Raw genomic sequence first — 24,970 nt, 5'->3', positions numbered from 1 at the left:
TACTTGGATTTATAAGCTTCGTTCATAACCAATTCACGGAGGTTACCTTTAAGCGGAACACAGACTCGGTTCATGAAGTACATTACTTCATCCGCTTTCGGTATCGGTTTACATTCTAACCCCTTCAAACCTTATCTTCTTAAACCTTCATCCTTCAAAGCTTCTCGTTGTGCATCACAAATTTGATCGGTCAAACTCGTCTGTATGGTCAAACCCAAAGCGCGCACACGTAGAGGCTTTTCCCGTTCCTTCCTGCTGAGCGCATCTGCAACAACGTTTTCTTTCCCGGGGTGATAACGGATATCACACTCATAATCGTTGAGTAACTCTACCCAACGTCGTTGTCGCATATGGAGCTCCTTCTGATCGAGGATGTGCTGGAGGCTCTTATGGTCTGTGTATATCATACACTTCGTGCCATACAAGTAGTGTCTCCAGATCTTCAGGGCAAACACAACAGCTCCAAGCTCCAAATCATGTGTTGTGTAATTCTTCTCGTGCACTTTCAACTGTTTGGATGCATAAGCTATCACTTTGTCTCTTTGCATTAAAACGCATCCAAGGCCCAAACGTGAAGCATCACAGTAAACAATGAAATCATTACTTCCTTCAGGAAGGGAAAGAATAGGTGCACTGTAGAGCTTTTCCTTCAATGACTGAAAAAGCTTCCTCCTGCTTCTCTGTGCAGTCAAACTTCCTCTCCTTTTGGGTTAATAGCGTCAATGGCTGCGCTATTCTAGAGAAGTTCTCAATGAACCTCCGGTAGTACCCAGCAAGCCCTATGAATTGTCGCACCTCTGACGGAGTCTTTGGCGCTTCCCAATTCTTAATCGCTTCAATCTTAGATGGATCTACATGTATACCTTTCTCATTTATGACATGTCCAAGAAAATGAACTTCTCGAATCCAGAACTCACATTTAGGGAACTTGGCATACAGTTTCTCTTCCTTCAGCAACTCCAAAATCAACCTCAAATGATGCTCATGATCTTCTTTGGTTCGCGAATAAATAAGTATATCGTCGATGAATACTATCACGAATTTGTCCAAGTACGGTTTGCATACCCTGTTCATGAGATCCATGAACACAGCTGGCGCATTAGTTAGACCAAATGGCATGACTAGGAACTCATAATGGCCATATCATGTTCGAAAGGCCGTCTTCGGAATATCTTCGTCAACCTTCAACTGATGATATCCTAAACGCAGATCGATCTTCGAGTAGTAGCTAGATCCCCGAAGCTGATCGAACAAATCGTCAATCCTCGGCAAAGGATACCGATTCTTGATAGTTAACTTGTTTAGCTCCCTGTAATCTATACACATCCTGAAGGATCCATCCTTCTTCTTCACGAACAAGACAGGTGCACCCCATGGCAAAAAAACTCGGTCGAATTAAACCTTTGTCTAGTAGCTCTTGAAGCTGGTTCGACATTTCTTTCATTTCAGACGGTGCCAATCTATAAGGAGATTTTGCAATCGGTGCAGCACCAGGCACCAGATCGATTCGGAACTCGATCTGTCTCGCAGGGGGTAATCCAGGTAAGTCTTCAGGAAAAACTTCTGGATAGTCACGAACAATAGGAATCTCCTCGATCTTCCTACATTCGGCCTTTGTATCCATCACATTGACTAAGAACGCAGGATAACCTTTTCGCAACATCTTCGATATCTTCATAACACTGACAACACTAGACACGCGACTCGATCGGTCTCCAAAGACAACTATCGCCTTGCCACCACCAAGACGAGGTATCCGCACTTTCTTCTCCGAACAAACAATCTCCGCTTTGTTCTTGGACAGCCAATCCATCCCCACAACTACATCGAAGCTTCCCAACTCCACTGGTAGTAAATCAATACTAAATTTATGATCGTCTAACGGAATACTACAGTCGTGAACGACTTCACTAGTTTCTATCAGTTTACCATTTGCTAGTTCTATCGAGTACTTCTTATTTAGCTTACTTGTAGAGTTGTAGGTGAACACAGAAATAGTTCAAAGTATTTCGAGACAAAACTCAAGTCAGCTCCGGTATCAAAAAGTACGAACACGGAATGGTTATTGATCAAAAACATACCAGTGACAACAGTAGGATCGTCACGTGCCTTCCTGGCGTTTAGCTCGAACGCTCTACCCCATGCATTCTGACCTCCCGCCTTAGGACAATCCTTCTTGAAATGTCCCTATTCCCCGCACTGGAAGCATCCTTCAAGCTTCGTTCCTTCCAGAGTACTTTTGGCATAGCACTCGCGGGCAATATCTCCATTTCGTCGGCATCGCAACACTTCTTCTGCTCATCCTCGTGAGTCTTCCTCTCAGAACCACCTCGGCTATCCCTGGCATTATCCTTTCTAGAACTGCTAGAACTTGCTGTATACGCCTTCTTCGAACTGCGTTTCCTGTCGCGTTTCTCATCAGTCTCCTTCCTCGAGCTCTCGGACTTGCGTTTCTTTGAATCTTCTGTCTTAGTCTCAGAACGCCCCAACCGTTCAGATTTCACGTCTGCTTTGGCCTTGCCCGATGACTTCCCGGTTTCCTCCTTTTTATCAACACCACTTTTGCGAGCAGCGTCATCGGCTAATGATTTTGCCATTGTAGTAGCCTCTAGGTAGGTGGTAGGTTTCGCGGATGTGACCATACTGCGAATTCGCGGCGACAATCCCCAGATATACCTTTCTACCTTTACATATTTGGGAGTAACCATTCGTGGAACTAACCTCGTCAAGTTGTTAAAACGAGAAGTGTAAGCTCTGACGTTCAGACCTTCCATGGTTAGGTTCCAGAAGTCGGTCTCGATTTTCTGAATTTCACTGTGCAGGCAGTACTCTTTCAGGGGCATCTCTTTAAGTTCGTTCCAGGTCAGACTGTAGGCAGCGTCTTCACCCAAAATTTGAACTTGCGAGTTCCATTAGGACAGTGCTTCATCAAGAAAAGAACAAGAAGCATATGTCACCCATTGATTAGCAGCACAACCACTGATTGCCATGACAGATTCCATCTTCTCAATCCATCGGGTGATATCTAAGGGTCCTTCAGCACCGGTAAATGATCGTGGGTTACAGCCCTGGAATGTTTTATATGTACATCCGTGCACTGTTCAATAATGTTAATGGAAATCAGGAATACATTCCAATGATATCATAACACATGAACTACTAAAACATTCTGATCACATTTTACCTGGAGGATTTCCATTATGTGCCCCACCAAAACCTTGCCCATGTGCACCACGTCCACGTCCCTGACCATCATTTTGGTTAGCATTGAGCTGTTCCATGGCAGTATTAACGTGTTGGGCTATGAGTTGAGCCAACTCTTCCGGTGTGGTAGGTAATCCAGTACCCTGCCTTGCTTTTGGCGGCATTTTGTCGTTTCTATTATTACAACAATAATATCCACATAAGATGATAACCAAAAATAATTCAATCATTAAATGTTAGTGGACCAAACATTGCGCATGTATAATATCCACATATTAATGAGAAAAAATTTTAAACCAAAAGCATATCATCCATATTTATTATAGAAATTATTTAAACTCATTTTCAGTACAAAATGACTATCCTTGGCATGTCTACATCGACACCCATAACAAGTTCACACAAATTTCCAAATAATATCCAAAAATGTAACTGGCACACAGGCCTTAAACAAAATGAGCATCAAAAATGTCTAATAATACAATCCAACAAACAAACAACAACGAAACAAACAAATAACCACGAACATCAACGCTTCAAACCTAGAGACTCTAACATCTCCTGAACAAGTTTCTCTAAATCCACAACCCTCCAATGCATCTCATCTCTCGCAATATCGTCTATAACCTTCAACTCCTCATGATCGTCCATTTGTCCTTCAAAGTACCTCGCCTTTCCTTTGGCTGAGTCTAGGTCTCTGCGTAGTTTGGCGAGCTGTTGATCGCAGTGGCACAATCGATCTACCCTATCTCCTTTCTGCTTCTTAGAAGCAGGTATCGTCTCAGCACATGACGTAGATGCGATATCCCTAGCGGGCCTAGTCCTCTTCCTAAGACGATACTAGACTAACAGCAGCGTAGCAGGAGTGCGTGACTCTAAGACAGGCAAAGAAGACTCAGACAAAACGAGCGGAGGGATCTCAGCAACAAGCTCGATCACATCAGCATGTGGGACGACTGATGGCTCTAATGGTCGAGCCGTGACAATAGTGGTGTCCACCACTTGTGCAATACTAAGAGATCCTCCGACAGTAGGCACACTCCTGATCACGTCACCGATAACTGGTACAATGCCAGATGATCATCCCGTCTCGTGGATTGAGAGAGGTACATCATCATCTATCCACCCATTGCTAGTGAAAGCGTATCGGGGGTCTACCTGGCTGGCAAAAGCAGCTGGGTCGACGTGGAAAGATGAGGTAAGCTCGGTAGTACCAACCATCTGAGGAGCCGTGATAGGTGTCTCTGGCAGCATAGGTCTGGGTGAAGTCTCGAAATCTGGCTCGTAACCTGAGTCGTGGATCTTGATGACCTCGTGTTCGTGCGACATCTGTGGCACACATATAACCGTAAAAGTAAGTGCGTAATCAAAATGAACAGTAACACATAAGGCCAAATAAACAGAAAATCACGTATGCACATAAACACATAATGGTTTTCATACATGATAAAAATTTTCCATGTTTATTTAAAATTCTTGGCTTCGATAATTTTGGACTTCATATCTCAAAATTCTTCGGTTGAAGTCTGGTGTTTCCCTCGAAAACATCTAGTTCGCAAACAACCATTGGCTCTGATACCAACTTCTGTCACACCCCAAAAACGTCGCAGCGGAATATTAAACGTAGTGGTGACGGAAGTTGGTGCCCATTTATATCTTCTTGAACGATGCACTTATTTGTTGGACATTTCGACATATTTTAAAACATAAGTTATTAAACATTACATTTTAAAAACCATGACACAACCACATAAGTTAAGTTGTCTTGATCCTCGCGGATCTTATTACAAACGTACCAGAAAGTTTAAAAGTTATCCAACATATTCAAACAAAACAACATGCATCATCAAACACAAGATACGCCATGATTCTCGAAGCCGAACTCAAGTACCTGTAGAACACTTTAAAATCAAGTGTCAACACAAAGGAAGGTAGTTCACATATTCTCATACAAACAATTCATTCCAAAGGAAAAACTTTCTGATTATGTGTTTATTTGAAAACATCCATATAATTTTTAGAAAGTCCATTTTACTTCCTTAATAAAATCCATGGGTCCTCCGTCACGGTTCAACAACCCGACAATAACACTCTTACCCAGGTTTAGTATATTAAATTCATAGCGTCAATTTTCAGACTCGTATGTTAGCTAGACAATACGAACTATATATTTACCATGCAGGGATAATCAAAGCTAGACAATAAACAGAATATCAATTCGTCGTTTGACTTGACACGGGGCGACCGGTCACGACGGGGTTGTCAACCCGATAGATCTACCAACAATTCCTCGCGTGCAATACTTAGCTGATTAAACGACATCATGGGTGCATGGTCCACTCGAGACCAATATGATGTCTGCCTCACGTACAATATATATATATATATATATATATATCCTACTAATATGACAAATTTAATACACGAAGTTGTACGAATCCCCTGAATCCCCTTCCCTTGAGACCAGGCCGGCATCCGTCCCAACTTTACGGTCTGTTTTGCCTCGGAAACACCGTACCAATCCCCGTTTCATCCCGAAACAAATATATTCAACAAAACCGTTTCATCCCTGAAACACATATTCAACAAAAACCGTTTCATCCCCGAAACATATATTTTCACAAATCCATATTTTTCTAATTTATATCAAAAAGGTATGTTTTATTCCAAAAACATTATTAAACCCTTTTTATTGGTGTGTTCTACCCCCAAAATATATACAAAGCAGTAAAAGAGGGGTTTAGTGACACTCACCTTTGGGTGCGTATTTTATATAGCGCAATCCCAGCGATTGATTTCTACACGTCCTAATATATATAGAGGAATGATTTTTAAATCAATATTCATCACAAAAATCCTAAGTTTCTCTGTTTTCTTAGAATTGTCTCACAACTTTGAGATTTTCTGGAAAAGTTATCATTTTTTATTATGTTGGCACGTTAATATATATATATATATATATATATATATATATATATATATATATATATATATATATGAGTCCATATATATATACTTTTATGATTTTGCGACTTGAACGATTTTATTGGTGACCATTATTGTGTAAATCCGTTAACACTCCCGTTTATACGCAATATATCTACGATTTGCGCGTCGTAATATATATACATAAACGTTCACATAATTTATCATCGAAACACGCGAAATCTTGTTAACTTATCTATTTTGTCATTTCTAAAGCAAATATACATAAAATTCCTCATATGTATCAGATTTCATGCTCGACAAACAAGTTACACATTTAACGCGATTTTCACCGCACAAAAAGCACAAGTATACATGCATAATCCAAATTTTCAAAATCATGTTAAAAACTTAACGTACTTTCACATTCTCATGTTTAAATCACATAACACATTTTAACACATAAGGTTTACCCAAAATTTTACCCATACTAGTGTACATTGAAAAATGCGTATTTTAGCGATTCGGTAACGTTTTCGGGCGTCAGAAGTCACGTATGGCCAACCAATCACCAAGTAAACTTAAAATTAGTTAAAATACTTATTTTAAACTAAAAATATCAGTTTACTTACTGATCTAAATCATTTTTATAAAAATCACTCGAAAAGCCGATTTTTGACCGTTTTAACGCATAGTTTTGCATTAAACGTTACTATAATCATCCCAACTCGAAACGACTTGATATTTTAACACAATACATGTTAGTTACTGATTAAAATAGTGGTTATAATCATATTAGTTCAGTTTTTGTGTAAGTCACATAAATCATGCGATTTCACGTATTTTACAACTTTTAATGCACCAAGTACAACATGCAAAGCTAGCAAACATTATGACAAAGTTATAACTCACTGAACACTTTAAAATATCTTTATTTTAGTGCTTATAATCTGCTCATAACTGATTTTTACTAAATCATACTCAAATCACCTTTTAAGATCACATATCATCATGCATGTCTAAGTATATGCATCTAGTATACCCATGTCATAACATTATCATCTAACATGATCTTAATATGCATCAAAAGACCATATTTATGTCATGTTCATATGAATCAAAACATATCCATTCACTATCACCAAATCATTTTCATATAAATGCAAATATTCCTTCATTAATGTACATGTGACATAGCTTACATACATGCATACATATATACATATATATACGGCACACATATACACATATATGATCTTCCAAAAGTTCTCTTTTTATCATATTCATCATCAATCACATGACCCCTTTTAGAACCTTCTTTTATGATATCTTTTTAACACATGCATGTATCCATTTTTCAAGATTCAACTCAAATCAATCAAAGATCATTTAACAAAAATCAAAACACAACTAAATACACACACACTCATAACTTTCATTCTTTATTTGATACAAGTTTGTGATTCATTCCAAGTTCAAGAGAAACCATCTAACATCTCCATCATCACTAAAAATCAAGAATGTGATTTTTAAAAATAAGTTTATACCTCCAAAGTTTCTAAGTGGGTTTTTGAGAAAAGATGGTGATATGAGGCTTGTTCTTGCTTGAATCCACTTGAAATCACCTCCAAACTTCCTTATGAGCTTGAAATCACCATTTAAAGCCCTTGAATCTTCAAGATTTGAATTTTAAAACTGAAATGGTAGTGTTCATGGGGGCGTTCGGCCGTGAGCTTGTAAGAGAGAGAGAGAATGAAGTTTTGATCTTGGTTTATGGAATGTTTAGAGTGTAGAGAATGTTTTAAATGATAACTTGTATTTCCAAGACAACACCTGGCAAGAAATCAAAAAATATGGCAAAGGTGGGCTGCCTATATGCCGCCACCTAAGCCCCCTTCTCTCACATAAAATATATACATACATACATATATTATATGTATATTAGCTCAAAAACAGGTATTTTACTGAACACCGGGTATTTTATCTTGCGTTTTAATCCCGTTTTAGTGCGTTTTAAATAATTCTTATCATTCTATAAAAATAATCACTTAAAATTATTACTGAAATAATTACCAATTGCCTTGACAGGCTGCGTTGACAATATTTTGTCTAATTCGTGCAGTATCGCGCGGTGCGCGCTCAAACTCGAAAAATAGAGTTTCTTAGCGTTTTAATTTATGTTTCCTCGCGGATATGATTAAAATTATTATTCTAATCATAACAGACTATTTTTAGGATTTTAACACTGATCGGGTGGTCACCGACGTTCATTTCGCATTTTAATCATTACGCGATAAGCGTTAGTTTTATCGTTGCCAACATAATTTTTATATACATCTAAATTTACCAACACATCAAATATCATATATTAACATCACAATCAGTCACAAACAGCCATTTTACATGTTCACTACACAGATTACTATTGTACGGTACGGCCTGAGAGCCGGGTGTCACAATAACCTGACATGTCGCAGCACGCATTGACCAATATTCTGCTTCAACGGAAGATCTTGAAACGATTGATTGCTTTTTACTTTTCCATGGCACAAGATTATTACCTAAAAAACACAAAACCCAGTAATAGACTTTCGAGACCCTAAACATTTAGCCCAGTCTGAATCAGAAAAGGCCTTCATGCCCAACGAGTCCTCTTTTTTAAACAAAATCCCCTTTCCAGGAGCACCTTTTAAGCACCTTAACAGCCTTAATGCAATTTTAAAATGAGCTTGAGTAGGCGAATGCATAAACTGACTAAGATAATGCACAGAATATGCAATATCTAGTCGAGTGTGAGAAAGGTAAATCAACTTTCCAACAAGTTTTTGTTAAACAGTTATGTTGGTTAATGGTTGATTATCCTTTTCACATAAATGAGTTAAAACATGAGTTGCGTCTATAGACAACTGACTGGTTTACAACCAGTCATACCGAATTCAGCAAGTAAATCTAAACAATATTTTCTTTGAGTTAAACATAAACTAGTTGTATTTCTAACAACTACCCAAAAAAATATTGCAACTTTCCCAAGTCTTTTATTGAAAACTTTGACTTAAGTAAAAGTTTGATTTCATCAACTTGTTTTGAACAACTACCAGTTATAATAATATCATCCACATAGACAAGAAGAATAATAAACCCAGAATCTTTTGTCATAACAAACATGGAATGATCGCACTTACTTTGTTCAAAACCAAGATTAAGAAGTACATAAACAAGCTTTTCATTCCACATCCTAGGAGCTTGTTTTAAGCCATAAAGAGACTTTTTTAATCTACAAACTTTAGACCTAACAGATTGACGATAACCATCAGGCAAACACATATAAACCTCTTCATTAAGCTCACCATAAAGAAAAGCATTATTAATGTCAAGTTGGAATATTTCCCAGATAAAGTGGACAGCCATGGACAAAACACACCTAATAGTGACCATTTTTACAACAGGTGAAAAAGTATCAAAGAAATCAATGCCTTCCTTTTGACTAAACCTTTTAGCAACAAGTCTAGCCTTATATCTCTCTATTTCACCATTTGACTTGTACTTTATCTTATAAACCCACTTACACCCAATAGCTTTCCTATTAGGTGGTAAGTCTACAATTTTCCAAGTGTTAAATTTATGTAAAGCTTCTAGTTCTAAGTTCATAGCATTAACCCAATTACTATCATATTTTGCTTCAAAATAGTTTTTAGGTTCACAACTTTTATTTAGGACAGAAGCAAAACACACACCTTCAGGGGACAAGTTAGCAAAATTTAAGACCCTTTCTAGACCATAGTTAGCTTTCCCATCAACCGCATAATCATCAAGTTTAGACGGAAATTTAATGTTTCGAGAAGACCTCCTAAGAGCAGTGCTAGTTTGATCCTCAATTCCTCCCTCAGAATTATTATGGTCTTCATATTTAGTATCATGCTCAGCCCTATTTGGTCCTGATTCTTCATTACTAGGTTGCTGATTATCAGCCATCCCTAAAGTAACATCTAAATCCATCCCAGACTACTCAGACCCATGACCTGATGAAGTACTTGTTTGAATATTGTCATCATTGGGAATTGGATCAATGTTAGGGCTTTGAGTATTGTTTAAATCAGATAAATCAAAGAAATTTAAAGTATTAACTTCAAAAGAAGTATCAAGATCAAAAGACATTTTCTTTTCTTTAAAAGGAAATACGGTTTCATAAAACCTGACATCCCTAGAATAAAACATTATTTTTTGATCAAGACTCCAAAGTTTATATCCCTTTTTTTCATTTGAATATCCAAACAAAACACATTTTTCAGCATGTATGCTAAACTTATCAAAATTATTTAACACGGTGCTGAAACAAAGGCACCCTATAACCCTAAGTTGACTTAACACAGGAGCAAAACCATACGCTAGGTCATATGGAGACTTCCCATTTAAAACGGATGAAGAGGTCCTGTTAATTAGATAAGTAGCAGTAAGAACACATTCAGACTAAAACTTAAGTGGAAAATCACCTTGAAAGAGTAAAGCTCTAGCCACATTCCACAGGTGCCTATGTTTTCTTTCAACTACCCCATTTTGCTGTGGGGTATGAACACATGAAGTTTGATGTATAACACCATTTTCATAACAAAAATTATTCATTTGTTTATTTGTGAATTCAGTACCATTGTCACTCCTGAATACTTTAACTATTTTACTAAACTGAGTTTTAAGCATATTATGAAAACCTTTAATATGGTAAAAGACTTCATCTTTTGATTTCATGAGAAATACCCACACAGTCCTAGTAAAATCATCTACAACAGTAAGGAAGTATCTAAAACCAACCCTACTTTGAACCCTATAGGGACCCCAAACATCAAGATGAACAAGATCACCCAACAACTTAGATTTACGGTCACTTAAGGGAAAAGGCTCCCTATGCTATTTAGCTCTAGGAGAAGTTTCACAAGTGTCTAATTTAGTACTAGTTTTAATATTCAAATTATTTTTTAAAACATGCAGAACTGGTTCAGTAAGATGTCCTAACCTAGCATGTCACACCCCAAAATACCACCTGCGGAAACTCTGCTAGGCGTGTGACGTACTAGGATCCAGCCACCATTCACATTGAACTAATAACAAAATATTAGATAAAAGTTCCCATTTATTATGTTATAGTATTCTCAAAACATGACTTAAAGGTTAACATGTTCAGCGGAAGCATAATGTAAATCATTGTTCAAAGTTCAAAAGTTAGATGTATGAAAACCAATAGTCTTGTCACATGTTCCAAGTTTCTCGACCCATGACCACTCCAACAATTCCAGACAGCAAGTTCCATATCCAAGAATCTAACAACCTGCGAGCATGCAACAAGTGTATCAGCACAAAGCTGGCGAGTTCACTGTTTTGTAAAAACGTTAGTTGCCAAGTGTTTAGTTCAGTTTAAAACAATGTTGATAATAACTCGAGTACCACAAGATGGCGTCAGTTTGTTTGCCCGTCCCCAATGTCCTGTTGAACATTAGTCGTGATTTTAAGGTCATTAGTTCATGCCCGTCCTCTCAGGTACGGTGTGAGGTTGCCAAGCCTAATAGCGCTATCAACTAATACCCCGTTACCTCTCAGGTAACTAATTCGGTATAAGATGGGACTTAGGGTGATAGGAGTGAGTGTATTATCCAACATCCAAGTTTAACCCAGAAAAGACATATTCCTCTCAGGAATACCCATTTGATTGTCCCACCCACTGGGACGCATACTCAAAGAGTAGCGAACTCACCTTAGATTTGCTCGGTAAATTAAGTCACATATTCCAAGTCGGTCAACCAAACCCTAACGTAGTTCCTAATAATAATTAGTGTCATACGTATAATCAAGTCACACTTACATACACGTATTCCAGCCATTGAATCAAGCATACATGGTCTCACATTACACACACAGTTCACATAAGCACATAACGACTCAGTTGTACACCCTATTGCGCCCCAGTAACATACAATCCATTCAGAATGTGTAGCCCATTCACCTAAACCCATGTAGTGAATGTGTAGCCCATTAATCATGCAAATTGAAACTCAGTAGAGAACAAAAGGTCTCGACTCGCAACTATAGCGGTCTCGAGTCAAAACCGTTGTTCCGAGACCTCTTGGTCTCGAGTCAGGTCTCGGGTCAGGACCAAGCTGGTCTTGAGTCGCAACCAGCTGGTCTCGAGTCTTGCAGCTTTGTGATGTTTAATGATGAGTCGAAAGCGCGAAGGTCTCGAGTCGAAACCGGAGATTGCAAGTCGCAATCTCTGTCGAGACCCCAAACATTGTAACCGGTTTCCTCCTTTATTCCCCATTAATCTCGTAACATCAGTTAACAAATTTGGCATGTTTTATCGGATCAAACAACAGTTATTTTTCATGTTCAAACAAACCTTAATTGTCGATCATCATCAGAACTAATAACACTGAAATACATACCCTTAATCATATAATAACCATATACAATCAGGATTATTAAAATATATGATCATTAATCAAATCGGACCAACACATGATACGGCTAACCATATGTTTTGTGAGTATTCATCATCAATCGTCCTTTTAGATTAGATTCAAGTGGTTTCATCGATGATTCTATGAGCATACAACCCTAAGTACGACTCATCATGTAAGGATACAATTTAACACAATAGCATGTAACAATATAATCACATATAACCAGGGAATTGAATAAAGCAATGGTAACGATATACTAACTGAGAGAAAGAAGATGAAGGCCACGAAAATCTTCGAGAAAGGAATATGGCAGCCGTCAAGTATGTAAGGGAGAAGAGGAGAGCTTAGGGTTTGATTATGTTTCTAAAACTCCAAAATACTATGCTTACTTCTACAAATATGCGCACAGGAGGGGAGGGGGGTTTCTGGGCCTGGGACGTATTGGGCTTGATGAGTTGTTTGGGCCGAGAATCATGGATTATATCGACGAGAGAGTGTGTGGTCGAGTAGGGGTGTACAACTCAAAGGTCTTGTGCGATTGAACATGTGACACTAGTTCACTTATAACATTCAAGTAATTCAAACATACAACTAGCACATACATTTTAGTTCACATTACAATCATCAAATCATAATGTACAACGAGACATAAAAAGATCAGTACAGGAAGAAAGGGTTTGGAAATACGAGTTGTCACATAGCATGCCAAAGGTTAACATCACAACTAGCATCACACACCTTATTTGAAACAGAAGAACTACCACAGAAGTATAGACCATCAAACTGATTACCAATCACCTGGACTTTCTTTGTTTGAGAATCCTGAATATAGCAATTATCTTCATCAAAAGAAACAATAAGCTTACAATCTCTAGCAAGTTTATGAACAGAGATTAAGTTGACACAATAATTAGGCACAACAAACACATCGTAAAGAATGACCCTGTCACTTAATTTAATATCACCCAATTTTAGTTACCTAGGCACTAGTGCCATTAGGGTGTTTAACTTTAATATTAAATTCAGTGACATCCTTTTGATTAATAAGACAATCATCAATCATTATCATATGTTAGTTAGCCCCAGAATCAATTATCCATCCTACTTTTTTTTCCATTTTCAACAAAGTCTGAAAAACAATAGACATACCAGCAAAATTACTACCCTGAGAATCACCCCTAGGTTTATCATTCAAGAGACAAAGCAGTTGGGCTATCTGAATATTTGTTAGAGAACTCACAACAGAAGAGATATCAGTAGTATCAGCATTAACATTATTACTAACCATGTTACCCTTGTTCCCACCAGGTTTTGATTTCATCCAAGAAGGATAGCCAACAAGTTCAAAACACTTCTCAATAGTAAGACCAGTCTTATTGCAATGAGAACATTTGAGATTAGGGTTAGGAGTTTTTACACCTTTTTTCTTTGACTCAACAGTTTGATTAGCCTTAACAGCAAAACCAACAGCACTATTAGGGTTTTTATCAGAAAAATGTTTAGAATGTAGATGAGACTCTTCTTTAGAGATAACTGAAAAAACATCCTTCACAGAAGGAAGAGTTTTCTTTAGTTAACAAATTTGTTCTCACAGACTGATATGAACTATCGAGACCCATTAAGAACCGCATCAGCTTTATAAGATGATTAAAATCATTAAATTGTTTAGATGCATCACAAGAACAGGCAGGTAAAGCAAGTAATTGATCTAATTGCTTCCACATGCAATTCAACTTACGATAATATTCTGAGACAGGCATGCCATTTTGACTAAAAGAGTTGATCTTTTGATACAGATTAAACACAACAGATCCATCTATCTTATCATAAGTCTCCTTTAAATCTCTCCATACATCAGAAGCAATTTTAGAATAAACTAGACCAAGATACAATTCTTCAGACACAGAGTTAGAATCCAAGTAAGAACAATAGAGTTGCATCTATCCATCTGTCTACCCAAAACCTCATCAATTTTAGACCTAAGACAAGTACCATCAATAAACCCATTCTTAACATGTAAGGCAAGATACATAGCATTGGGCCAAATCCTATAATTCTCTGACCCTTTAAGTTTCACACTAACTATAGACAAATTGGCAGAGTCACTGGGGTGAAGGAACAATGGATCACCAGCATCAATCTTGTTAACTAGGGTAGCACTAGAGGATGTCACAGTATCAGTAATAATCACATTATCATCGCCAGGCATAGTAGATAAAATAGATCAATCAGAATAGCACAAATAGAGTAAACAGAATAACAATTAAAAAAACACAAGTAAGGCAGATAGAACCAGTCAAGAAACAATCAAGACAATAAACAACCACTAATAACACAAAGACCAACAAAACCTAAACAACGATCCGATTAGAGGTTCGTCACTCAAAGGTGCCTCCGCAGACAGTATTCAGGGAGCTTTAACACACAAACTGAACAGAACAAATGATAGAGTGGACTCTCTCTGTATCCCAATAATCAAACCGATCTTGCTAAACCCGGTATCAATATGCCTAGACTCACAGACTCAGTGATGCAAAAAAGGATAAAAATAAAATAAAATAAAAGGACAGACATAGAACAATCTCACAATGGGTGTGTGTAACTCTAGTAACCAGACTTGTAACCTTCACTTAGGGTTACAAGCCTGATTATAAGCTAAGAATACCAATGAAAGTTCTGTTGGTTTGCCCTGTAAAAGAGACCAACAAGAACCCTTTCAATAGACACGCGGAAACCCTAGATTAGGGTTTCAATCTTCTGAGATGCATGAGCACCAAAAAATGATCAACTGGAATTGAGGAAGAACCCCAAACACAGCTTCACGAAAACCACGGACACAACAAAGACAATCCGGAGTCGGCAGAATCAAAGGAACCACCAAGACTCCTTGGATTCCCTTGAATCGCACACAGATCTACGATTGATATACTTCATGGAAGCAGCAGTGGAAGATGAATCACCCAAGAGCCACTTATGGCTCTGATACCATGTGATAAACACGATATAAAGAACAGCAAATCTCTTATAAAATGACCAAGTAGGTACAGAAGTCTTCAAGCAAAACAAAGAACAAAAAACGATACAAACCACCGTTGAAACAAAGCTTAAACTGGGCAGATCATCAACTGTATGATCTGCACAAAGTATTGATCAAAACAAGACCAAGAATCTCTCGAACAGACAAAGGGACAAAAACCCTAAGAGATGAATGTTCAAGGGAGAAAAGAAGACAACAGAGATGTGAGAGATTTGTTGTGTATTCAGCCAGGATCCCAAGGCAGTGATAAATAGTCGGAGGATTCCCTTGTACGTGAGCCCTAAGCCATCCAAAGCAACCCAAACTTTATAAGCAGTCCAAATACCTCAAAACAAAACATAAAACAAAAGGGAGGAAATATATATTAGATATTGAATTGAATAAAACATATATATTTATATATTTCAACAATATTACAATTGATATAGTATTCCTCTATGTAATTGCAGAACTATAACTTACTTGTGTTATAATTTATCAAATTTCTGTTGGCTAATGACCTATGGAAGCAGATTTTGGCGGTTCTTTTGACTTCAATATAAGTTTGGAGTATTAATTTCCATGTGACTCTTATTTCTCTGGACTGAATTGGACGTATATAGAAGTAGTGTGAGTTTGCTGAAGCATGTTTATGGTATTTGAGGCCAAATATTCCTTATGCTTGGTATCTCTACCGTAGACAAAGTGAAACAAATGAGATTTGAGGTGGAGCCTCCTATTTTATCATTTTCATATTACATTTTGGAGGATCTATCTTATAGTCATTAATCATTATTTAAAGATATTTTCTTACATGATGAACACAATTCTCATGAAGCACGTTTGTAACAAAATCAGTCAAACATTTTTATGTAGGGATGATCATATATAAGAGAGAAAATTATACGGTTAAACAATTTTCTCATATATCACAATTAAAACTATAATATTACAACTGATATTGTATTCTCTATGCAATTACAGAACTACAACTTTTGCTTGTGTTATAATTTATGAAATTTCTATTGGCTAATGGCCTATGTGAAGCAGATTTTGGCGGTTCTTTTGACCTCAATATAAGTGATGAATGGAAACTCGAAAAATTTCAAAGGAAACTCGAAGATAACATTTACTTTCTAAAAAAAAAAACCTAATTTATTCTTGTAACATATTTTTTTATTAAATCTATATTTTATATCCATAGCATATTCTTACTTGATGAAAATAGTTATTTTGGACTAATGGGATGGTGATTCATTGGCAAAGGCAAAATCTTTAAATATCTTAGTATGGAGAAGTATTGGATTCAAGTCCCACATAAATTAAAAGAAATTCGTCGTTAAAAAAAAAACATAGTTATTGTGGAAGTCAAGTTTGTTCTAAAAATCTTATAAAATCTTTATTGAATATCTGATTTCTTTGTAATGTCAATGACATATGTTTTTAATAACTATTTTCATTTATTACTTATTATTAATAATATTAATATTAATTCAATAATAAAGTTACAGGTATAAAGTCAACACAAAGATATGTGGATCACTTTAATCGCAAATTTCTTTTTATTCCCCCTATTTGTCTACAGGACTTAACCAAGATCTCTTCCTCTCAATTGATTTGTTTGACTTTTGGAAATATTGGATAATTTATTAAATTATTTCGTTTTATTCAAGAAATTTTCTTCTTTCACATGATCAGAGTAGCCTCCAAACTCGTGCTGAGGGTATTTTTTATGCATTATTTGAATATCTGTGAGACCTCTATTGTGGCTCCTAAAATGGATGTCACGAAATTGTACTATTTGTGACATTGTGTACATTATCAATTTTTGTTGTAGTATTGTAGATTAAATATGTTAATGATAAGTTAGGTTTAAAAAAAAAAAAAAAGACCCTCTTTATTTTAAATTAATTAGGAAAAGAGATTTATAAAATGATGTCTTTAGAGAAAATATGTTTAAAAAACGTTTTTAAACATCACAATATGATCAGAAATTCAGAATATACTACAAATTCCAATATAAGATGAATATGGCTTTTGTATAGAATCATGTTGGTTTCAAAGAACTCTTTTGCCTGAGGATTCGGATGCCGCAACCTCTTCATACATATCAGCTATAGCTTTCGCAAAGTGTGCCTTTGCTTGTGGCCTCTTAACCTGCACCAATGTTCATCTATTAGTTGCGAATTTTTAATTTTAACATTCATAATCATCTTTACAAAAATGTTGTAGCGGTAGCAAAATGGGGGGTCAAGAGATCAAAACGAGTGTTTTCTTGTATGGGTCAGTCGTTTTTCGCTAAAACATTTGAATGCTCTATAATAATTAGTGTCTTAAAAAAGGACTAAAAATACATTTTAGGCGACTTTCAACTAGTTGACTTATTTGATTCATTTGTCTCGTTTTTATTTTTTTTCAGCTGACATGTTATTATCCCTTTTTGACCCGTTTCAGATAAAACAAAACCCGTATTAACCCACTAATAAGTAAATGGGTCGAAACATATATAATAAGTTTTGAGCAACTTGAACTATTTTGACTAGTTTGATTATTTGTACCATTTTTATTTTCAAATTTTTTTTTATTATTTTACCCTTTTGACCCGTAAACCCGTATCAATTCACTCATAAGCACATGGGTCATATTTGGTATGTTAATACTTACCTTAAATGTTGGAGTAAGCAGACCATTTTCCATGGTGAATGGTTCGGCTACCAAAGTGACGGATCTTGCAAACTCGAAACCTCTCAGCTGCATACAATAACAATATTTGTGACATCGAGCAAAGATGACAAATTATTCATAAATACGTAAAAATGGATAGCTAATTTGCTAAAAGAAACAAACACAGATTAATGATCAAGCTTAACACTGCCAACTAGAATTACTTGAGGGTTTATTACAAAACGTAGTAGGCCGGTCTTCTCTAGTGGTGGCAATTTCAATCATTTTCCTAACTAATGGGTCAATTCAGGCTTATATCTCTAACGGGTTAAACAGGTAAAATCTACAAAAAAAGATTGGTAAAAAGGAAACATGTCATATGAATCGAATGTTGGCCAAAGCCTAATTTAATACATAAAACCCCTTAAACCTTTTATTTTAAAAAAATAATATTATTGAAATAATTTGATTTTACTAATCACATTTGACTGATAAGATAGAACAAAAGCAAGTTAGCAGAGAAGCGTTACCTGAGCTTCCTTTCCAACTGCATCCATGTCGGCAAGGACAGCTTTTCTTGCCCGCGGGTCATTGCACAGTTGTTCCAAACTTTCAAACTACAAGTCATAGAATAAGTTTTAATATAAAATGTGAAATTTGTAATCTTTTGTAACAAAGTGTAGATTCAAAGAACAGGGTTATAAGCAGTGTGCGGGAATTTGCCGTCTTGGTCAAATATATAAAACATATTAAATGCAACTGAAGTTTAATTATTTCCTAATCATATTTTAGTTTAAACATATATATTCTGCCGTTCAATTTCTACTAAGATCAAAAGCAAAAATAAATATAAATTGTCACCTTTATTCCTTCCTTAGCAGCCCATGCTTTGAGCATATCAGGGTCCACACAGACAATAGCAACTAAAAAAGAGTTGAAGCTGTCGCCTATTTTCAACCAATAATAAATAAAACTTTAAGAAATATGAAACAATTAACAAAGATATAACCAAATTAATAAATCCTTAAATTTCTTACCATAAACAAAGCATTGTGCCACAAATTTGCACTTCGCATATACGTTCTCGATTTTCTCGGGAGCTATGTACTCTCCTTGTGCCAATTTGAAAATGTTCTTTTTCCTGATATTATGAAATATAATTAATATAACACTTAAAGGTCGTAATCCTATTGGTGGCAAATTCGACCCGTTAATATATTCTATTTCCTGATAATAAGAAAATATATAATTAATAAAATACTTATAGGTCATAGTCCTATTGGTGGCAAATTCGACCCGTTAAAATATTCTATTTCCTGATAATAAGAAAATATATAATTAATAAAATACTTATAGGTCATAATCCTGTTGGTGGCAAATTCGACCCGTTTACTTACAAATGGATTTGGGTTGCGCGTTATCTCTAATGGGTCAAACAAAGCATAAAGTTAAAACCTCCTAGATCATTATGTTCAAAGAATTAAACTATCTTTGAAATAAATATAGTTTTTGTAATCATTTTTGTATGGATTCGACCTGATCCATACAAAACTGACCCGTTTTGACCTGAATCTATTAGACCCGTTAACCGACGACATGTCTTACCGGTCAATGATCTTTAAGCGGCCTCCAGGTGACCATAATCCTATGTCTCCGGTATGAAGCCATCCTTCTTCATCGATTACTTCTCTCCTGATCAAATTAAATAGATGTAAATTAACCAATCAACACAAAACTCGGTATAATACACACATTTAAAGATACACAATCAAGACTTAATTATACGTTTGCACTTCATCTTTGTAGTAGCCTTGAAAGACAATCGGTCCTCTCACGCAGATCTCTCCACGAGGATATGGTTGATCATAGGATGTATAGTTCATTTCCGGAACATCTACAAGCTTTACTTCTGAAACAAGAAATTATTAAAAAAAAATTAGAATATTAATTTTATTATTATTGTTATCTTATGATCGAGACTATAATTGACATTTCATACTTTTATATGTTTTAACACTCCTACTAAATTAGTGAGAATAGCAAACTATAGCTTCTAATATATTTTATTGAAAAAGAAAAAAACTGACCACAAGCAGCATTAGGAGCGCCCACGTGACCTGAGGTGACATCGTTGACATTCATAAACGTTATAACACAAGAACTCTCGGTCATTCCATACCCCTCAGATACAGGACAACCAAAGCACCTGAAAACATGTTAGTTTTCTGTTAAAATAATTAATAATATGAATATATGACCTTTTGTGATAAATAATAAAATATTGAAAACTAACATACACTTTAAGAAAATCCATGACATCAGCAGACAACGGAGACGCCCCTGAAACCATAAAACGAACCCGTCCGCCAAGTTTCGCTTTTATTTTGTCAAACACTAATCGGTCCCACATTGGAGATGCGTTCTTGCCTATAAAAAATAACTATCAGAAATCTTAAAATATAAACTAGGGGTGCAAATGAGCCGAGCTACTCGCGAGCTACTTGAGCTCGGCTCGAAAAAAAGCTCGAACGAGCCGAGCTTAAACGAGCTCGAGCTCGAGCCTGAGCCTAAAAACAAGCTCATTTAGTAAACGAGCCCGAGCCTGAGCTTCGCTTATCGAGCTCGATCCGGCTCGCGAGCCTAAACGAGCTTTCTGTTTATATATTTTTCTATTAATATACTAAACATATATTTATAGAATAATAATTACCATTTATATAAATATAAAAAAATAACTAAATTATATGTAGAATAATAATTATAATTAATATAAATTAATTAATAAATACTAAACGAGTCGAGTCCGAGCCGAGCTCGAGCTTGAAAAATTACCTTCGAGCCGAGCTCGAGCTTTAGAAATAAAGCTCAAATCGAGCCGAGCTTGAGCTCGAGCTTTCATATGTTAAACGAGCTCGAGCTTGGGCTCGGCTCGGCTCGCTTGCACCCCTAACCTTATAAACTTAACTGGTTGCGCTTGCCAAAATGATATACCCCTTGTTTTATATATTATTTATATTTAAAGTTTTATAAATATATATGTTACCTTTAATTAATGCTTGCCTCTTTGCATTATATGCAGCATTAAACAACTTTTCCCTCAAACCACCAGATGATTTCACTGCATTCATAATGCTGCAAAAACCACATGGCTGGCTGAGTCAGCATTAAATAAACTGTACTGTATTGATTGCAGAATAAATCATTCTGTTCATCTAATCATACCCATCATATACTCTGTTATATAACCGAGGAACGCTGCAGAAAATCGTCGGTTTTAATAAAGCCATGTCATCCAATAACTTCAAGTTGTCCTACACGAATGAAAACGCGACATGAAGCTAACAAATATGGGATATTTTCTCATTACGTAATTAACCGAAATAACTATATTAGTTTCTTACTCCTTGATAAAATCCAGCAGAGCCACCATAGTACGCCAATATAATCTGGTTCGTTCTTTCATAAATGTGTGCCAAGGGAAGATAAGATATATAACTGTCGAATAAGAATAAGTTATAAGGAAATAACTCGGATTATGATGAAAAATTGGCGTCTTAAGTGTACGAGCATAGTTGTCGATGGCGAATAGCGACAAGGCACCTATAGGCTACGTAGCGAATAGCGACAAATAGCGACGGCTATTTTATAAATAGCGATTACACTAGAAAAAGAATTTTGAAAATTTTTATATGTATATTTAACAAAAACCTATAAATCCAGCTATTTTATAGCTATATCTAATTGATATTAACATCAAAAAAAAAACCCATACTGTCGCTAAGCTCGCTATTCATCGCCATAACCAACATAGCGACACATAGTCGCATCGCCATAAAGCGCGCTATAGCGACCGCTATGGTCGCTATTAACAACTATTCGTACGAGGTGATTAATATTTAATACTCACACATCCGACGGATAGAATCTAATTCCAAGACTTCCACCAGCAACATTTGCAATTAAGTTTCCATGGGAAAGTACAGCCCCCTAATAATGTAAGAAAATAAAAATAAATCAAAATACTAGTTTTTGTATATTAAAGAATTCGGAAATATTGAATACCTTTGTCATATTTTGACCAATTCAAGAGTTAACAAACAAGTCATTATTTTATAAAAATAATACACAAAGACGTGCATTTTAGACAAGTTTAGGGACTTTAATACACAAACATTAGTTTAGTGATTTTTTTCATGTAAATTTTTTCAGGTAAACTTAACACCAAAAATAGGTTTTGGAAATTTTTCGAAAAAAATAAGTTAGCATACTGGTTTTTTAATTTTTATAGTATTGGTATTAACCGTAAAGTATAAGTGACAAACCTTTGGTGTCCCAGTTGTACCACTTGTATAGCATATTGTAGCAACATCCTCCGGTTTTGGTGGACAAAAGGGGTAATGGTTGCTAGTACCCTAAAAAAGCACCGATTTATTCGACAGAGAAGTTAGTAAGCAAAAGGCGGAAATCAAGTTTTTGTCGAAAGAAAAAAAAAGATATTGGATTACCTGAGTAATTAGTTGTGAAAATGATACCACCTTAACGCCTGTTGCTGATGGAAGCGATGGCATCAGCTCATCAACACCTCCAACCACCTACATTAGTTCTTGAAGATTTTAAATCTTTTAAATTGTAAATATGAAACAAACTTTTTTTGTAAATAATAAGAAACTAAATCGAATAATTTGCGGTTATACCACTATCAAACGGACAGAAGGAATCTCGGACAAAAAGCTCAACAACTGAAATGTCAAAATGTTAGGCGCGTACGGTTAAAATTTCACTAAAGTCATAATAGCTTTTTAGTCAAAAAACGTCGAATTGACTAATAAGATATTATTAAACGTACACTATGCAATGTTTGTGGCACACAAAATATGGCTTGTGCAGAAGAATGGTTCACAATAAACTTAACAGCATCCGGGCCTACAAGATTAAGCATTACTACACTTTTACACATCCGCAACATATAAGAGATTAAAATTATTTATAAAAAAAGCACGCGACAAACCAAGGGTATCGTATAAGGGCACAGATACGTAAGAATATGCAGAGCAAGCATGGTCAACAATTATCCACTCTGGTCTGTTGATAAAATATATTCCAATACATGATCCCTGATGCAATATTAACCAATTCGGCAAATTAATCACTTAAATAAAAATAACATATAACTTGAATATAAAAAGTACTATACGCGTGACATGCCTTTGGTATTCCATGGGCCACTAATCCAGAGCCGATAGCCGCCCGAGCTGTGGCTGCTTCCCCGTAAGTTGTCCACTTGTAGCTGTAAACAGACGCGGAACGATTAAAAAAAAAAACGGACGTCACTTGCGTGACAAGTAAGACGACTGATTAACTTACTCGCCAACAGTTCCATCCGGACGAACCCGTGTACCCAAATAATTGTAATCACTAAAGGCTTCTGATGCATACCTATAATAAAATTGTAGCAAAAGCCGATCAGAATCAGCAAAAAAAATTGCATTATACAAAAATCTTTGTGAACTAACAAACTTACACAAAATTATCATGCAAGGTACGAATTTCGGGGTGATCAGGAAATGTAGTGATCAACTTCAAAGGAGAAGCTATAGATCTGTCACGAAACCAAATCGTTAAAAGTTACTTCGACCCATGTAACCTTTGATTTTTCGCAATCAATACCTGTAAACATTCCACTTTCCTGTATTCAATTTTTCTGGAAGAACAACACTGTACCCTTGCTCTGCAATAATATCAAAATCCGATATTACAAACCAACAATCAGGGTTTTTTTTTTTTTTTTTTTTTTTGTGACATCTACTGTACAGTGATCAGGATAACACAAAATACAGCTATATCAAAATCCGATATTACAAACCAACAATCAGTTTTTTTTTTTTTATATTTTTTTTTTTTTTTTTTTGTGACATCTACTGTACAGTGATCAGGATAACACAAAATGCAGCTAAAGAATAAAACAACAATTAAAATCAGAAATCTTGATAATAAAATGCAAATCAAAAAGGAGAATAATTTGCATACAGAACCCTAATTTATGATTAAATCCCTACTTTTTAAGGTATCTTTAAAAGCAAATAATCCCCAAAAAAATTCTGGGAATCTGAGAAATCAGAATAAAGTCATCGAGATTCATAAAAGGGGTAAGTTAACACAAACAAATCAGACAACATACCATTGAAGAACTCTCCGGCAGTGTGGTTGGGTTGCACCAACGGCGGTGGACCGGCGGCGGCGGCGGCGGAGGTAATGTGGTTGTGAATTGTTTGAAGACGGCGAGTGGCTTTAGACTCCATTGAAGTGTTGTTGCAGATTGAAACTGAATAGTTGATATTGAATTAAATAATATTTGAATGGGGGAATGGTGATTTGGATGAAGTTAAAAATGGGAATGGATTATTGGAGGTCAGATGATGTCTACTTTTGGAGGGGAGTATGAAACGTAGATAATCTTTCAAGAAATGTGTGCCGGCGTAAATTGGAGTCAAAACTTTTTAAGGATTCATATTTTGTCGAACAAGATTGGTGGTAACTAATGCTACTTTGGAAGTTAATCATTGATTTTATAATTATTTGTTTTGAATAAAAAGTATATTATACAGGATTAAATCATTCATGTTTTATTTCATTAAATCTAGAGTAAAATGTAAAAATGGTTTATGAGGTTTTATCATTTTTTTTCATTTTAGTTCAAAATTCAAATCTTTTG

The 24,970-nt window shown here is 35.9% G+C and overlaps 1 protein-coding gene across 1 annotated transcript; it reads right to left on the bottom strand.

Moving 5' to 3' along the window:
• Window positions 1-17,501: 17,501 nt before the first annotated feature.
• LOC110885243 (long chain acyl-CoA synthetase 6, peroxisomal) lies at window positions 17,502-24,768 on the bottom strand. Its single transcript, XM_022132925.2, has 23 exons — window positions 24,437-24,768; window positions 23,926-23,986; window positions 23,780-23,857; window positions 23,623-23,694; window positions 23,464-23,545; window positions 23,267-23,372; window positions 23,105-23,181; window positions 22,953-22,997; window positions 22,764-22,850; window positions 22,581-22,670; window positions 22,166-22,245; window positions 21,660-21,753; window positions 21,481-21,569; window positions 21,302-21,390; window positions 20,556-20,685; window positions 20,346-20,464; window positions 20,044-20,167; window positions 19,864-19,950; window positions 19,296-19,399; window positions 19,120-19,205; window positions 18,789-18,875; window positions 18,259-18,345; window positions 17,502-17,751 (listed from the first exon to the last, which is right to left on the bottom strand). Exons 1-23 carry the CDS (start codon window positions 24,555-24,557, stop codon window positions 17,653-17,655), a joined length of 2,094 nt encoding a protein of 697 aa, XP_021988617.1. The 5' UTR covers window positions 24,558-24,768; the 3' UTR covers window positions 17,502-17,652.
• Window positions 24,769-24,970: the final 202 nt, after the last annotated feature.

The sequence above is a fragment of the Helianthus annuus genome, chromosome 10, assembly GCF_002127325.2.
Source record: "Helianthus annuus cultivar XRQ/B chromosome 10, HanXRQr2.0-SUNRISE, whole genome shotgun sequence".
NCBI lineage: Eukaryota > Viridiplantae > Streptophyta > Magnoliopsida > Asterales > Asteraceae > Helianthus > Helianthus annuus.
Note: the sequence above shows the minus strand (reverse complement) of the source record. Positions and strands in the feature narration are given on the sequence as shown.

What these genes read in the sequence shown, in the direction of transcription:
- LOC110885243 (XM_022132925.2), bottom strand. Translation starts at nt 24,557, where the DNA reads ATGGAGTCTAAAGCCACTCGCCGTCTTCAAACAATTCACAACCACATT. An exon ending in CCGGATGGAACTGTTGGCGA is followed by an intron (nt 23,546 to 23,622) that starts GTAAGTTAATCA and finishes GTCTGTTTACAG; the next exon opens with CTACAAGTGGACAACTTACG. An exon ending in TGCCACAAACATTGCATAGT is followed by an intron (nt 22,998 to 23,104) that starts GTACGTTTAATA and finishes TTGACATTTCAG; the next exon opens with TTGTTGAGCTTTTTGTCCGA.